Source organism: Zootermopsis nevadensis, unplaced genomic scaffold, assembly GCF_977971745.1.
Source record: "Zootermopsis nevadensis isolate Lab colony 2312 unplaced genomic scaffold, Znev_1.0 Znev_ptg000002l, whole genome shotgun sequence".
NCBI lineage: Eukaryota > Metazoa > Arthropoda > Insecta > Blattodea > Termopsidae > Zootermopsis > Zootermopsis nevadensis.
The window spans coordinates 15,636,390-15,653,141 of NW_028259134.1; the positions used below are offsets into that span (position 1 = coordinate 15,636,390).

The window sequence follows — 16,752 nt, forward strand, 5'->3', positions numbered from 1 at the left end:
ATTTTTGAACGATCGATGCGATAAAACGATAGTTCGAGGAACGATAGAAGCGGGAAAATGTAACATTATTTTATATGGGATGTATTCGGGACCGAACAAAACGGACGATGCATCCGGGAAAACGATAGTTCCGGGAACGATAGATAGAGGTTTCACTGTATTTATAAATAAAACAGATTGGGGAGGTGGGAGAGTACTTAACAAAGCAAGGACCTATAGATATAAAGAACATTCATATTCATTCTCTGAATAAATGATATTCTTTCATCAGTAAATCTATTGGCTCTTGCTGATTTACTTACACAGGCAGCTTGGCAGAGCTGGGACAAGGATAAAGCAGCTGAGCAACCCAAACTTTTACACGTAATATTAAAAACAGGGAATGCAAATAGGAAAAAGCTCTGATTAATGTCTGATAATACATGTATATAAATGTTATTAAATTCACATCATGTTTTTTCAGCCTGTAACATTAAAATTTTCTACTCGGACACAAACATACCTTGTCCCAGCGCTGAAGGTTAGCCATTTTTATTGGTTGTCTTTTGATATTACAATGATTAGTAAAATGTAAAAATTATGTACATAATATCAACAAATTTGTATATTATATATATCATACAATATTTTACAGACATAAATCAGTATATATACCTTTCATTCTTTACAGCAATAGTATAAAAATAGAGCTACAGTATAACAATAGTAAAGTCAATCTTATATCATGAGAAATATGTTAGAATATATTTGAAGGTGTTACTAATAAAGTATGTAACAGTTTTCTATTTTCTTGGATGTACTTTTATAGGTCCAGTTAATGTTGTGACAAAGCTTGTCCTAGTTATGCTAGAGGACAACAGTAAATGCAACTGGGCCCATACTGCCAGAAAACCAAGATACCAATTTACATGATTACATACCGACGAATGTTTACAATATGCAACATGTTGGTAATTTAACGTGTACTTAATATAGCATAAACTCAAGACTTTTAAATCACTAATAAATTAACTTATAAGTAAATTGCTAGGATTCAGATTCAAGCCACCCAGCCATTTTACCGACAGCATAATGTTAAAATGCATCGTACAGAAACAGCTGTGAAAATGCAAACTGGATTGATCTAGATAGCTAAATGTGTGTCCAATGGAGGGATTTTGTGATAACAGTGATGAACATTTAGATTCCATAAGAGGTAATTTCTTAACCCAGGTTTAACACCCCCATATCACTAGACTACTGCCAGATTTTAACTCTAAGATATAATGATTTAGTGGTATACTACCATACTGAATGGTAAATAATAATTTATGAGCAAAGTAACTAAGCAAGATTCTGTCATTAGTTATGTTCTGCTACCCCATGCTTAAACATTTTCTTGTTTCAAGTAAAGGATGTACTTTCTACTAATGTCTGTATGTTATGTGGCTTATTTTAGTTTATTTCTTTTTTTGCATGGCACTTTCTGACAAACTCAATAAAACTGCATTTGAATGTCACATAAAGTAGGGGTCACATTGGACCAATATTAACTAAAATTAAATACAACTGACAAATTTAGTGTAGATTCCAACCAATTCCCAAGTTTAGTGAAAATCCATTCAGTAGTTCTGGGTGTCAACATGTGATCATATAGGCATGAGCTCGCCATTATAAATTTATGTTAATTTTATTTACTTTGTGGAAAAAATACATAAACAAGTCATGAAAACCTGGAATATTACCCAATAATGTTCTAACATAAAATGAAACATGTCAGAATCAACACATGCTATACAAAAGCTTAGCAATTTCTGATATTTATTATTGGACAACATATTAGTGTCCTTGTATTTTAATAGTTTCCCTTCTTTTCACACAGACCTAGCATAAATTATATACATAGTACATGCAACATAATTTGTCACACACTTGGAATGAAATACATGTCTATGTCAGATATAATGAGAGATTCTGGACATTAAATTACAGATTCTGTAAAACTTCCTCCTAGTCTGGGATACCACAGTATATACAGATTATATAAAGACAAGGTCCCGTACGTGTACCATTTTTAAATCTTAGCAACTACACCGCCACAGAGGAAAAGGAATGTTTAGTGTCCCTAACAACCAATTCAGTCAATTCTCAATTTTACAAAGTCCCTCAGAAATAATGATTAAAACATTCACATTTTGAAGTACAAATTACAGGAAAATCAAAGCACCAACTTAATTTATACATATGCATATCAATGTTCTTTCCAGCAGCACTTAAATTAAATAATAGGAATCAATTACAAAGAATAAACAAGTCTTAAATATATATCTATAACATGATTTAACCAAATACAGTAAATTCTTGAATATCCACATGTACATGATTCTCAGTCACAACCATTACACACCCTTGACAAGAACACTCCAGTTTCAGACTCTTCAAATTCTTTCCTCCAGCCATTAAAAGCAATATTTCTGATCACTGTATTTCTGGCCTTCCTATGTTCTCCTATTGTATGTTATATTTAAGTTCTGCACATTGTTCTTTTAATTTAACTGAAGTTTGTAACTCAGGAACCTTATATTTCATGTGCTTGGTTGAAACAGAAGTTTTATTATACAAAGCAGGACAAAAATATTTTCAACTATAAAGAATAAGCCTCAGACATGATGGCCAATATCTGAGCCAAGAACTGAACCCAGTACTTCCCTGATACAAATCAAGAAGATACCTCACTGGTAAAGAATGCTTTTTTTTGGTACAAGCACCACTGATCTTCATTTACAATTCCTTCATCTTTTCTTTGAGCTGTTTGTGTAATGGGCATTACTTACGGTTGGTCACATGAAATGCCTATGAACTACGCCATGATCTGAGTCACTGATTTTAAATTAGTCATATTCTTTTGGCCATTTAAATATGTTTTCTTAGCCAGGTTTTTTGTCAATGATTTTAACCTTCAGTTTACATACTGCATATATGGTTTCACAATATATTTATATAGTTTTATGTTTTACTGCAATTTTACATTAACATGTCCTCTGCCAATGACAATTTCTGATAAGTATGCCATGATTCAATTTATCCAGTGCGCAACAGCTAGTTTTTATTGCGTGTAATACGTACAAATGTTATAAGAATGCACAACCATGTGACATAATGAATTTTCAAGACCTCTCACCTGCTCTCTGTTTTGGGAACACACATCCGACTGCTAGTCTTATTAAATTTTTATAAAACAGCACACAATTCTTGCAAAGCCATTGACATTATGATGGTTCGAACTGTTTAACTAGGCAATACTAATTTTCAACCAATAATAAGTGTGAGACTTATTTACCAATTCATATCGCTCATTACACCAGTCTCTAATGATGAAAAATTAGAGTATATTTAACATACCGAAGTCACTGATGGTCAGAAAACATAACTGCAAGTACTAGTACCTTTTGTTCATTTCTGTCCTTTGAATTAAAAATAGAAAGACAGAATTCTCATCAACTGCCTTTATCTGAGACCTATCTGTGTCAGGTCAGACATGAAGCTTCAACTCGTGATCAATGCTACAATAATGTGCTGCCTGATAAGGGCTATCATACAAATTGTGGGGTAGTGATATGAGTATGGAACAATGGTGGAATGATATTAGCAGAGATAAATTAAAGAACTCAGAGAAAATGTTGTTTCAGTACTTCATCCACCATGGATCTCACTTCAAGTCACTTGAAATTGAGTCTCCATGACAAGTCAAGTGTCCAGTAAGATACGGAATGGTCAGAGCAGACAGAAAAATAAATGTAATTCAACGCTCAAAGAATTATTAAGTTTTCACTAGAATTTGGAGTTATATCTGTGTTAAAACTGATATCTGATGGGCAGGAAGCTGAGAACCAGTTTGGATATGAGAATGGTATGATAAGGAAGGAACTGAGGAGCTCAAGTAATTAATGCCACAACAGCAAGAGACACACCCACACAGGGATTGATAAATGTGGATGCTTGTTTTCTTGGGATGAGCTGATTTTGCAGTTCATTAACAGAAATTCACAATAATCCTTTATATTAACAAGTCATAACAGACATTTCTCTGTAGGTCTGAGAAAATAAAATGAATTAAAAATGTATACTTCAATTTAAGCAGGAACCTGAGATTCTAGTGCACACAGTGGGAACAAAATGTTGCTTCAATAACAGCACCTACCCCTACAGAATGTCAAAGCACAAATTCAATGGACAAAAAAAAAAAAAATAATTACGATATTCTGTCTTGATGTTCAAGGAATGTTTAATCCTAAGTGAATATATCCTTTGTTATAACTACTATATTTACTTCTAATTAGTGTACTTTGTCTTGGTTTGATTATTTAAAATGACTAGCTAGTTGTTTATTATGAAGCACACTATTGTAGCAATACATGTCCAATTCTATGTATAAACCTGTGTGCTCCTATTAGACTAAAATCATATAAAATACCTATTAATATTAAATGCTTTTTGAAATTTCATTTCATTTTAATCCATGCACAGCTTATGGAATGCAATTTCGAATACATGGTTGTAAGATGAAAAAATGCAGGAATGTGGGCTTGATCCACTAAATGTAAATATTATTGAACTTTCATTTTAACCCAATGAAGCATTATGTTTGTCTGAATAGTATTTAAACATTCAGTTCCTACTCCAAAGAGAACACAACACATCTCCATTATAGAGATAAACAGAAAATCCATGTGTGTTCAAAATACAGAGTTACTGACTGTTAAAAGTAAGTCTACATATTGTTACCATCATGTGTTAAAGGGATAAAATCACCTTTCTGAGGCAAGTCTTAACAATTAAAACAATATGCACAGTCAACAATCATATTTTCACACATTTGTGAAAACGTGATGAATGTAAGTACTTGGAATTTCCACATTATAGACACAGTTGCCACATCTTTAGTTTTGAGCTCAAGTCTCTTGAAACTGAATTTTGCCTCAAGAAAGATTACGTCAAAATTGGAGAATGTCTAAATTTTCATCTTATGTTTTATTTGCTGATGACAATCTAATATACCAAATTTAAAATATTTATATTGCAGTTGAATTTTTTAAAATTATAAACAACTATACCTTAATTATGACGTGTTAAAAAAATCTCATCTACGTACTTCTGAATGAAGCTTTGTATATCTCTAGGTCTCCAAAGCCTCATAATTGTGTATGAAGGTGATTTTCCTCTATGCTTACTGTAAATGCAAATTAATATGCCACAACAGTGAAAATTTAATGATAATGGGGTCTAACACATTTATAGAACTACACTTACTTTTTCTTAAAACGTTACTTTCTCCATTTCTCAAAACCCATACTGAAAAACTGTCACATAAAGAAAGCACTGGAGAGACCAAGACCTAGATGAAGAAACTAAATGACAGAAGATATGCAAAAGAGATTAGGGAAAGCATGGGAACATAACAAGACGACTGTGGAAGGATATAGAAGGATTTGCCACAAAACATTCCATTCTCGTGAAAACATCATTCTGAATGGAGCGTGACCAAAGAAAAGTTGCCTACAAATGTTCACTGATAAAATAGGGATATGAAGTGGTTTGTATATCTGGGCATTCTCGGAGACCTGATCTACGTTTTCATAACATACCTAAGTACTTCAAATAACAAAATATGTACTGCATTTACTTGCCATTCCATTGTTGTAATTGTCCTTCGCTAAATTTTAAACACCTCGTTGGCATGGCTACTGATGGAAAACTTCCACGTTTGCTCGATGTCGCATCGACTTCTTCAGGGAGAACAGGCAGGTCCTGCAATCATCATTAATATATGTTAATCCTGTAAGAATGGGGTGGGGGGTAATATTAAAATGGATCTTAGAAAAGCAGAGTGTGAAATGGATTTAAGTAGCTCCGATGATGGACTTTTGTGAATACAATGATAAAGTACGGAAAATCTTGTCCAGATGATAACTTTTCAAGGGAGACCCAAACCATTCTTTTAGTCTGAAACTCCCTCGACGTGAATAAAAATGTTTTATGCCCCTGAAAAAATGACTCAAAATACTTGGTAATGTCAAAAAATAATTACTAATTAACTTGAAAGATATCTACAAAATACATTTTCTATTAAATGTTAAGTTTAAAATTTAAGGTGGCTTATTAAACTACACACAAACTTCCTTCAGCAGTAGCCACTTCGAGTGGGACCACAAAGTAATCTGCATGGGCAAACTATGTCATCATTGGAGTGAGCAAGGAGGGAGGGGCATAACGATCGTGAATCATATTCCACTTCCAAGAAAATGAGTAATTTTCTCACATATAATTCTGGCATAAAAAAATACACTCAAATCAATCACCTGGTTACGTGCAATGAAGTCCAGCAACCGAAGGCAAAGTCTCCGGCTGGATGTTGTAAGTTTCTCAAGACTTTCTCTCCTCCACAGCTCTGTGGAGACAATGGCTTCACATATCTGTGAGTTGGCTTCTGCATCAAACAGCGGTACACCAAAGCAGCAGTCTAGTAGTGTCCATTCATCCTGTTCAGCTTTCAACCCTCTATCAACTCCTAACATTTTAGATTCCCTTGCTCCAACCTCAGCATCAATTTTTGCTTTTCTATCGCTATCACTTTTATCAGAGTTTTCAATATGCACATATTGAGGCTGTTCCAATTTAGGGGACTGTTCACCACATAAGTTATCCAGTTCTTGTTCTAAAATATCTGCACATTCCTCACTTGTAAAACCATTCACTGGACTGCTTGATGTTTTGGCACCACCAAGTGGACTGCTGTTAGCAGCGACCCAAGCTTCCACAAGACTGGTTTGTCTCTCATTCTGCTGAGTGGACGTTGCTGTGTTAGCTTCAGTAGGCAGACCAACAATGTTTAGGCCATTATTACAAGTGGTGTTTAGGTTCACCATAGTGATAAATCCACAATTGTGAACCAGGTCTATATTATCTGACAATTTAAGGACTGCAGGATGGGAACTCCAGTCTAATTTCTGCTTGCCATTACCTGGTGACAGAGGTAAGAGTTATTAGTATTGTTCCTTGGCTTATTTAAAAATTATTTTTCAAGTACAAAGGTTACACAGTGTTGAATGGAAAGATGATTGTATTATAAAGTAGCTAGGTTATTGAAGTTATGTACCATTTTTAAAGTACAGGTAGCCCTCAATTTACGCCGGGGATGCGTTCCTGGACGAACTGGCATAAATTGAAACTCTTTTATAATGTAAATCAATGGGAAGCCAATGACATGCGTTCCCAGCACCCAAACATTGACGAGTAATATAATGGCATTACATTTAATGCTCTGAAATAACGTAAATAAAATAAAGGGAATTTAAATAAATATATTTTATACACTTACAATCAGCAATTCGTTGGTCCCTGCAATTGACTGCGATTCTTTCACGTGATTGATGTGTACAGTCATCTCAGCTGTTATGCGATAGCTGCATTAATGTAAGACGCTGACCTATATAAAATCACGTAGTAAAAATATCCCCGGTACCTCCGCAGAGATTAAATTATTTCTTTGAAAGTTTAAAGTGCCAGGAATGAAATTGCATAAGAGGAAACTTGCATATGCAAAGGTTTGCATTTCACAAACAGCTTTTACTGATTCATCGATCTCATTGGAGCAAATTTGCGTTAACAAAACATACGTAATTGCAGAGATGACTGTATTTATAATTTTTATTAAAAATCAGCGATGTAAGAATTACGATTTATTATAAGAATCAGTACGATATACATTCTTAAACGGTATAAATAATAGTATTTTTTTTAACTTTTTGACTTGCTGGTTTCAAAATCGGCGTTATTCTGAATCAGCGCAAATCGAGGGCTACCTCCTGTACTATCCACAGGCCGGTGCCACAAAAAGTGAAAGTATGTTTCTTCCCACCAATCCCTGATAACTTATGAACAAATCAGCAAGACTTCATGAAATCAATTATACAAATCATGTCACAGAGACTATCCAGCTATCATATGGTAACTTCAATTCATCGCTCAGTCCGTAACATGATGAACTGAACAATCAAGAGTTTTATTTGTGGGAAAATAATGGAATTTCAACCATCACTCATACATAATGGTACTGGAAGACCCCAAACTTCCCTTCTTATTGATAATGGGGATTCTTTCCTCACAGTTAAGATAGCCAAATTGTACAGCTAATCACCTATGTTAATCCTCACCTCAGGTCAAATTCATGTTCTATGTCTAATGAGAAACAAATTTACCTTTTGTACAGTGGGTCTTCCCAGATGAAGGGAATGGAATTAGACATGTTTCTGCCCCACGATTTACACCATAAGCCTGTAACATATTGCAGCACTGTTTAAGACACATTTAATTTTTCCAAGGCCATGTTATAGCAAGACAGATACATTATCAAACCTACCTCCAAAATCTTACAGTTGTATTACACATACCTGGACAAGAACTGCAGAGTGGCAAAGTGCATCATTGAGCGTGAATATTATGTTTGACACAGGAAGCACCCCTGGGTCATGTCCCCAAGTTGTGACCAGAAGCTTGTCATAGTTGAGAAATATCTGAGGCAGTTTCTTCACTCGGGTTCCTACCACAACACTTCATTAGTACCAACAACATTTGTGCAAAGTTACATTTACCTCAATCCAGACTGAACTCCACTTATCATGTTGGCTCCCATGAGGGACAATGGTGGGTCACAGGACTACATAGTTTATTAAAGGCTCAGTCTTCATGGAGTAAAATATCTCTACCACCGCAGCTGAGACAAAAGAGGTGGATGCCGGTGGAGTGTCACATGGTTTGTACAAAAACATTTCTGAAGTTCTGAATGTTTTTACTAGCGTAGGGTGAGCCATGCAAAAATCCCCTGGGAGCCAACATGTGATACACCACGCAGTCTGCAGTGTGAAGTCCAAACTGCTGGTAGTTTATCTGATATGTTTCATTTTATCGACAAAAAAACATTTTGAATACAGCACAGCAGATAAACACAAAGACCTGGGAGCACAGAACATGAAATGGAATATGTGCTGTGAAGTCCACATGAGATAAATCACACCTTATGAGCAATATTTCTACCATACACACAACACACTGAAACTAAACAGTAATAGTTGATTACTACAATGTATCTACTGCAATCTGATATAATTTTTCCATCAGTCTCTGAAAACACCATGAAAACCAATTCATCTACAAAAAAAGAGCAATGTTCCCTGATTATAATGGTGGGGGGGGTTGCAATCTGTTATATATGGAACACATACCTTTAGAAAGTAACAATGATGGTGGGCCATAGCCAGTAAGATGGTAGATAAAGAGTTTGAACCAAACAGTGTTCACTTCAGGCACAGCTGGACCTAGATGTGGAGGCATGCAACTGCTAATTGGCCGGATCTCTTTACTGAGGGGAGCCATCGATACCAGTAACCTGTAATAAGTAAATATGATCCAGTTTTAAAGGAAGATAGGTATGAAACTATCAGAAAAGATGGCATATCTATTAACCTCATTAGGATTTACATTTGAATAAACGAAAGTAGAAAGATGTACTCCATTGGAATACATATATATCTACAAATTCTTTATTATTGTGTATCTCATTAACATTTATGCTCATTTACTGTACAAAAGATACCCCTCTGCAAAGCTATTCACAGTGCAGCTCTCACACTGTGCAGTCAAAAATATTCTTCCTTGTTTGTTAAATATTCACCATGTCAAAATAAATGATAAAAGTTGAAATTCTTAATGAGACCCACTTTTACGTCTTGTAAATAATTTTTTTAGAAAACCAATAAGTGTTACATGAGTTTTAACATAAAGTAGAGATTATATTTATTTAAAGACAATGTTATTATGTCAGACTAGATAACAATGAATAATAAGATGATTAAAAAAAATGGAAAGGATATGGAAGGAAGCATCTGTGGCAATATCCCAGAATTTGCCTGAAATGACTAAGGAAACCATGACAGAATCAGGATAGCTTGTCTCTTGGCAAAGAAATGATCCCAGGGATATACTGTAATACTGATATGAAACAGGCATGCAAACCACTTGCCAAAAACATTTAGAGCACTTACGGTACAACAATATAAACCAAAACTGAATTTGCCACACAACTCTCCAGCATAAAATTCAGTGGTTTTGGCAATGAAACATACAGATGGATTTGAATTCTCCATTATGCACTCCACTCAAAAGAACATATATTAATTGAGAAAGAAACATATAATGTTGTGCACTCACATGTAGTTCTTGTTGAGCAGCCGAGAGCACGTGGCAGGATCGAGTGACTGAAGACTCTCACAGCGAATCAAATCAAGTGCCAGGTTAAGATCTTCTCCCATGGCACGATTATGACGCAGGAATAAGATTGTGGAACGAAGAATAAGTGCATGGTCAAAGTAACGCTGCGCCTCTCCTTCACTGTCAGCAGTCGAGATCTTCTCCAGTTCAGCCAAAAAGCTGTCTAAAGATTCATCTGATAACTTTCCAACTTCAAACATTGTTACAGCATGATTTTTCAATCCCTAGAGACACAAACCAAGATAACATCTGTTGGTAATTAAGTACCTAAGCACAAATTTCATCCCTAGAAACAGTATACTAGTCTAGGATTTAAACAGAATGGCAAGTGACTGACACACCAGCATGAGTTAAACCAATCGGCAATAGGCAGTCTTCAGTACCCATACCATCCAGTTTCTTTAGCTCCTTCTGTAAGTTAATACTGTGAATTATTTTTGTGAATGCTGACTCAAGTGGAGAAGTCAGATACTCCTGTCAAGTTGTCCAACAAATAATGAGCAAGTTCATTTTGTGTCTGTCTGTCTGTGCTGTCTATATATGTCACTGTATAATTTTCTTTGTAGAAATAAAGTGTTTCAAGCAGTTGTTTAATTTTTGTGAGATTTTATTCTATATTTAAAAATGAAGATAAAAAGCTAAGTATCAGACTTTGCACAGGCAGCCTAAAATTTAGTTTTTAAAGTGCTCAATCAAACAAGAGATGAAGAACAGTGGGCCAGTGCACGGTGTCACCATGTTTCAAGAACAAGCTGTTCGTGTCCATCACTACAATTAATTGTGGTCAAGTTCAATATTCATATCCCTCAGAGCAACAAACAACCACTGTCATAACTACACAATATGTTATAAACCTGAACCATTTTGTTGCAGAAGTATGACTTCAATTAATAATGTCTTCTCAGGCTATCAGCCGTGTTAGATGTCGATTAATCACCGACGTTTCGAGGACCATCTCTGTCCTCATTTTCAAGGCTGTTGTTGACTGTGCCTTGAAAATGAGGGCAGAGATGGTCCTCGAAACGTCGGCGATTAATCAACATCTAACACAGCTGATAGCCCGAGAAGACTTTAATGAAAGCCGCCGTGAAAGCTTCACATCATATATGTCTTCAATGTTTTGAGCTACTCATATCCCTACAAAAACATATACTATTCTTTATACAACAAACATGTAACAAAGTAAAATATAACCAGAACAGCAAACACAACAAAAGCTGAAAAGAAGGTGAATAAAACATTTCATGAACCAGAAGAATAATTAAATTAATTACAATATAAGGAGTAATACTTACAGGAGACAAGTTGCCCATCATAAGAAATGCTGTAAGAGTCGAATCAAATAAGAAAGCTATTCGCCTACTGCGTGGTTGGCTGGACAGGAAGGTGGGTTCGACTTCTTCTGTACCACTTGAAATTTCTTCTGGTGGTGTAATTCCAGCTTCAATCAATGCAGAGTTTAACTCCAGTAACAGTGGTTCTTCTGTTGTAGACATTGCTCTACTGTAAAGACAACACATAACAAGAGTCTTTTTAATACATGTTTACTGCCTTCGGGGTCCGCAGTGGCCGCGTGGTCTGAGGCGTGGGCCTTGTGCCGCTTGGTCACTGTGACCGTGGGTTCGAAACCCACTCAAGCCATGGATGTCTGTCTGCGTTTTTCTGTGTTGTGCTGTCCTGTGTACAGGTAGAGGCCTTGTGATGGGCCGATCCCTCGTCCAAGGAGTCCTACCAAATGTCTATAGATCGAGACAACGAAAAGTTGGGATCCACAGTACTCAGGTACTCAAAGAACGGGTCGTTCCCAGTATCCCAGTACTGCCTTCTTAGTGAAGTAAGAAATGATGAAACAACACAAAGGGAAAACAGAGATGCAACTTAGGCTTGTAAGATTAGAGGATGTCTCAAAACTTAAATGTGTGCTGTTCATGTGATTAGCTTGAGGTGAGTACTGTATCTGTATGGCAAATATATTGCCTGGAAAAAGTTCCTCTATACTGAAGGACTATTGCTGCACGATAATAAATAGATCATTATAAATGCTGGATAGACTGTAAAATCAAATATAAAAATTGTCACAAAATATACTTACTTCCTTGCAGGATTTAATACATTCCTCCACGTGGGATTAAGGTCTGCACATTCAGAATCATGGCTTTTTTTGCGAGCAAAGCCAAGTCGGCAGTACAAGGACACTGCATTCTTTACAGCCTGAGCATCGATTTGGAGTACATTTGCCAACTATAAACAAATATCATTATTAGGCATACTTTTACAGATCAAACAGAGATAAGTGTGTCAACCTACAATCCTGAATCAGCATAGTCTCTGTGAACAGATCTCAAATAAATACATTCTAGAATAAATATACTCTTGACTGACTCATTGATTCTTGGGCTACTTAACGACACTTTTCGTAATGAGTTATGTGGCATCAACTGTGGTATTAAAAAGTGCAGCAGAGAAGCTCACCTCACCCACAGACGTGTGTTCATCAATGGACACAAAAATCTTGTACAGCAATGTCTCAAAGTAGTCACCTAGAACTCGATTCATAACAAAGCCTTCTAATGGTGGTAGTACTATGTAGTCATCATCCTCTATCGGTACATCTAGGTAGATAAGACCTTTCCTGTAATAAAATTGACAGGTTTAAATAATATAAATACAAGTAGCTACGATATAAGTCAGATGTGTCACTGAAAATACCTTATATTTTGCCATTATTTTCAGTTTTTGAGATACTACCAAAAGTTTCCAATTTGCATATATGACCCAAGTCACTTCCTGGCTCACAGCTCAAATGGCAATACTCATCACCAAGCACTACAAGGTTTTCCTGATGCAAGTCAAGTATTGCGCTATAAAACAACTAAATCAACTTACTTTTTATAGCAGTTTCTGCCAGCAGCTGGAATGTGACGGTTGTATTCAAATGTGAATATAAACTACGTATGAAACATTCAGAACAAACCTGGTTCAGGACAACTGCCAGAGATCAAAGTTTAACAGAACTTCCCTGTACGCAATTACTAAGACATAAAAGTTCAATAAACACCCACCTGTTAGCAATTATGATAAGGGTTTAATATAAACCTACCTGAGTACAATTTCCATTGATGAAGGATCAACAGAATCCCATCTGAGGGTGAATACTGGGGATCAAAGTTTAACAAAAACCTACTCAAAGCACAGTCACAAGCTTGCAGCAGTCACAGAACATACTAAGGTCTAGCGGCAAGGTAGCAGAACAGCGCTCACAAATGAAACACAACTAGAAAACATGTGACTTAGCCGATGCTGTTTCAAGGTGGATAGTGCCGAGTCCTGATAGAACGGATCACAAAATTGCGGTAGCAAAATAAGTTATTACTGTTATAAAATATATACAGAATACTAACAAATATACTAACTTGTACAAACTGTGAACCAAGTTGTAATCCAGATCACCAGCTTTCTGACATCCATGATCAATAATTCTATCAATTAATTCTTTTTCTGATTGAGAAATCAGCTGAAAATAAGAAAAAATATATAAACAAATGCAGGACTGTTTCTAGTATATCAGTCAGGATTACATATTGTATATATCACATTTACTGTCAGCTATTAACATGATCTGTCTGTATACATACAAAAATTACATAACAACCACAGATCTATAAGAAGTATATATTGATTTAATGGGAATAAGATATTATTCAAGCAACTAATATGTGAGCTGTGATAACAGCAAGTAAAATGTTAAAGTAGGAACTAAGTTGTGGAGTTCAATTACCAGAAAATTAATTGGGATTTTTTTTGTTCATCTCTCTGGGAGCCACCCAGCATCTTATCCAATGGGTAAATTTAAGAATGAGATAATGCAGTGGAACCATAGAAAATGAATGCTAAGTAAGAAAATCTTAAAAAGAGGAACATCGAGTGAGAATTCCATTTTATGGGGCATGATGCAGCTATTGCTTATTTCGTACAGGAACTGTAGACAAACCTTAATCCAAACAGATTGCCATGTATGAGACCTGAAAAGGGCTTGAATACTAGGAACACATGCCACTGCTATACTAGAGAGCTTTATTTCACCACAGGAAATAGTACTACATAAATATGCAAATAAACGAAGAAAATTTTGTTTTAAAAACTCATAATTGAAAATGATTAATGTACTGAATGCCCACAATTGCCTAAACAAACATTATTCAACTGATATGAAAAACAGAGGATATAAAACAACGTAAGAAAAATACAGAAAAACGTGAAGCCAAAGCTGATATTGTAAAGAATACCTGATATCATAACTATAATTAATATACTATATGCACCTTGATATCTTCCTCGATTACACATCCCACTTCAACATTCCACCAAGGTTCTACATTAATCCCTGCTGGCTTTGGTGGGAGGAGGTCCCTCACATTCTTTCGCCGAAAGAGTTTGCGACCAGAGCGACACTGATTCATTAAGTCTATATATTCATTGCGACCAATATCCAACAACCTCAGACCTGAAATCCACAAAATTCAAGTCTTAGTTCTAAATCATAATCATTATTTGATTTCCTGTTTTCTGATAAGTAAGAACAGTAGCATTCAAAAGGAAAGAACTTACAAGAAAACTAAACCTTCAGTGTACCAGTTAAAATACCAGTGGTGTTAGGTGATGGTCTGCACTTGAATAAATGTTCAGAGTGCAGAATATCATAAAATACAGTGTAATTATAATAAAAGAAACCTTCTGACAATCATAGAAGCCTCTAGAAACATTTTAGATAGACATGGTGAACAAATTTATTTCCTACAAATATAAAAATGTTTATATCATTGTATTACATCCCAATGTATGATCAGCATGTCATTAGCAAGACCTGCTGGACCAATAATTTAAAGACCAGCACATGGTTAGTAATAATAAAGGTTAATATAAATGATAAAATCAACCTACAATCGGCAGCGGTAAAGTTTGGCAGTGAGTCATAGCTTTTCTCCTGCTCCATTATATTCTCCATCATCGAGATATAATACTGAAATGGTGTCACACGAAGACCCTTAACCACCACATCAGATAAGTGGTAAGGATACAACATAAGATTTTCTCTGCTGTAACTCAGTAGGTCTTCATAGTATCGCCGTTCATCCTTGCGAACAAATCTTACAAGATTTCCACGGTATCGCAGCTGATTCTTTATGCTGAAGTTCACAATACATTTTTCGTACTCCTTTTGTGAATTACCTAAACTCTGAAACAGATCAAATAACAACTTCAGCCTCTTTGTGTAAACAATCATATTTTCCACCAAACCAGAGGAAAAATCCAATTTGTATTTACATGTACTAAGACTCGATATAAATATACCATAAAAAAGGAACTTAACCTACTCACAGTCAACACTTTCACTGCTGTGAGAATCTTAAATCTCATAGCCTACAGTAAGCTAACCTAACTTTGCAACTTGACTCTTTCTTGCAGAAATACAAATATAAGAAAATAATTTATCATTATCAACATGATTATATACATATCAGTAAATAACATAACTATGTTAATGCACTGTGCAAGCGTGCGTATCTACAAAAACGAATATCCCAGAGAAAGCCAGAAAAATATCACTATTTCCTTCCTTTATAAGGTGACCCATCCATCAGTCAGCACTGTATTTGAGATATTCTGAGTACAGAAACAAATGTTACATTTACGGCCACCTTCCGCTTAAACTCCAATATTACTGGAGGACACCGTGGATGTAATGGGGTTTCATTATAGTGCTTGGTCTGACAACCGAGACAATGCTTGTCTTGAAATGGCCACAGTTTCAACAACACTACATACCTGTTTGACAGTCACCGGTAGTTTTACCCATTGATAATTTTGTCGAATGTGAAATTCCACTTCACCATTCATTTTACTCAGATATGGATTTTAAATATATGATATAAATTAGAAATTTCAGCTTCTTCCACCACCTGTCTTACAATTATTCCACCATGTTCTCTAATCGAGACAGGATATTCGATAACATCCATAGAGTACAGTCGTGAGTAAAATAATTGAAATTCAATAATTTCTCAGATGATTCAAACTTCTGGTCACAAAATTAGGCCGATAAATGACTTGTTTGGGCTATAAGATTGTAACCGTCTCGTTTCTATCATTGGAATGTGACGGTAACTATCTCTGTGGTCAGCCGTTTAAGATATTAACTTCAATTGAACAACTAGGACTTGTCTCGCTGATTAACACCAGATGGATGTAAGAGAATTTCCATATGGATTAAACATGATATTAATATGTTACTCAAAGAAAAGCAATGTCGAATACCATTCAAAATTTGACAAAATCGTTAATAAAGTGCCCTCATCTATTTCATTGAAATATCTGAAAAAGAGTTTGAGAACCCCTGACCTACAGGCTGGTAGTCTATTGTTCGCCCAGAAATCAGTCTTCTGACGA

The 16,752-nt window shown here is 35.5% G+C and overlaps 1 protein-coding gene across 1 annotated transcript; it reads right to left on the bottom strand.

Moving 5' to 3' along the window:
- Positions 1-290: 290 nt before the first annotated feature.
- LOC110835189 (protein FAM91A1) lies at positions 291-16,459 on the bottom strand. The gene is made up of 13 exons (XM_022075144.2): positions 16,132-16,459; positions 15,247-15,541; positions 14,628-14,809; positions 13,719-13,819; positions 12,778-12,937; positions 12,398-12,546; positions 11,601-11,808; positions 10,246-10,529; positions 9,261-9,424; positions 8,430-8,578; positions 8,238-8,313; positions 6,339-7,000; positions 291-5,787 (listed from the first exon to the last, which is right to left on the bottom strand). Exons 1-13 carry the CDS (start codon positions 16,201-16,203, stop codon positions 5,659-5,661), a joined length of 2,631 nt encoding a protein of 876 aa, XP_021930836.1. The 5' UTR covers positions 16,204-16,459; the 3' UTR covers positions 291-5,658.
- Positions 16,460-16,752: the final 293 nt, after the last annotated feature.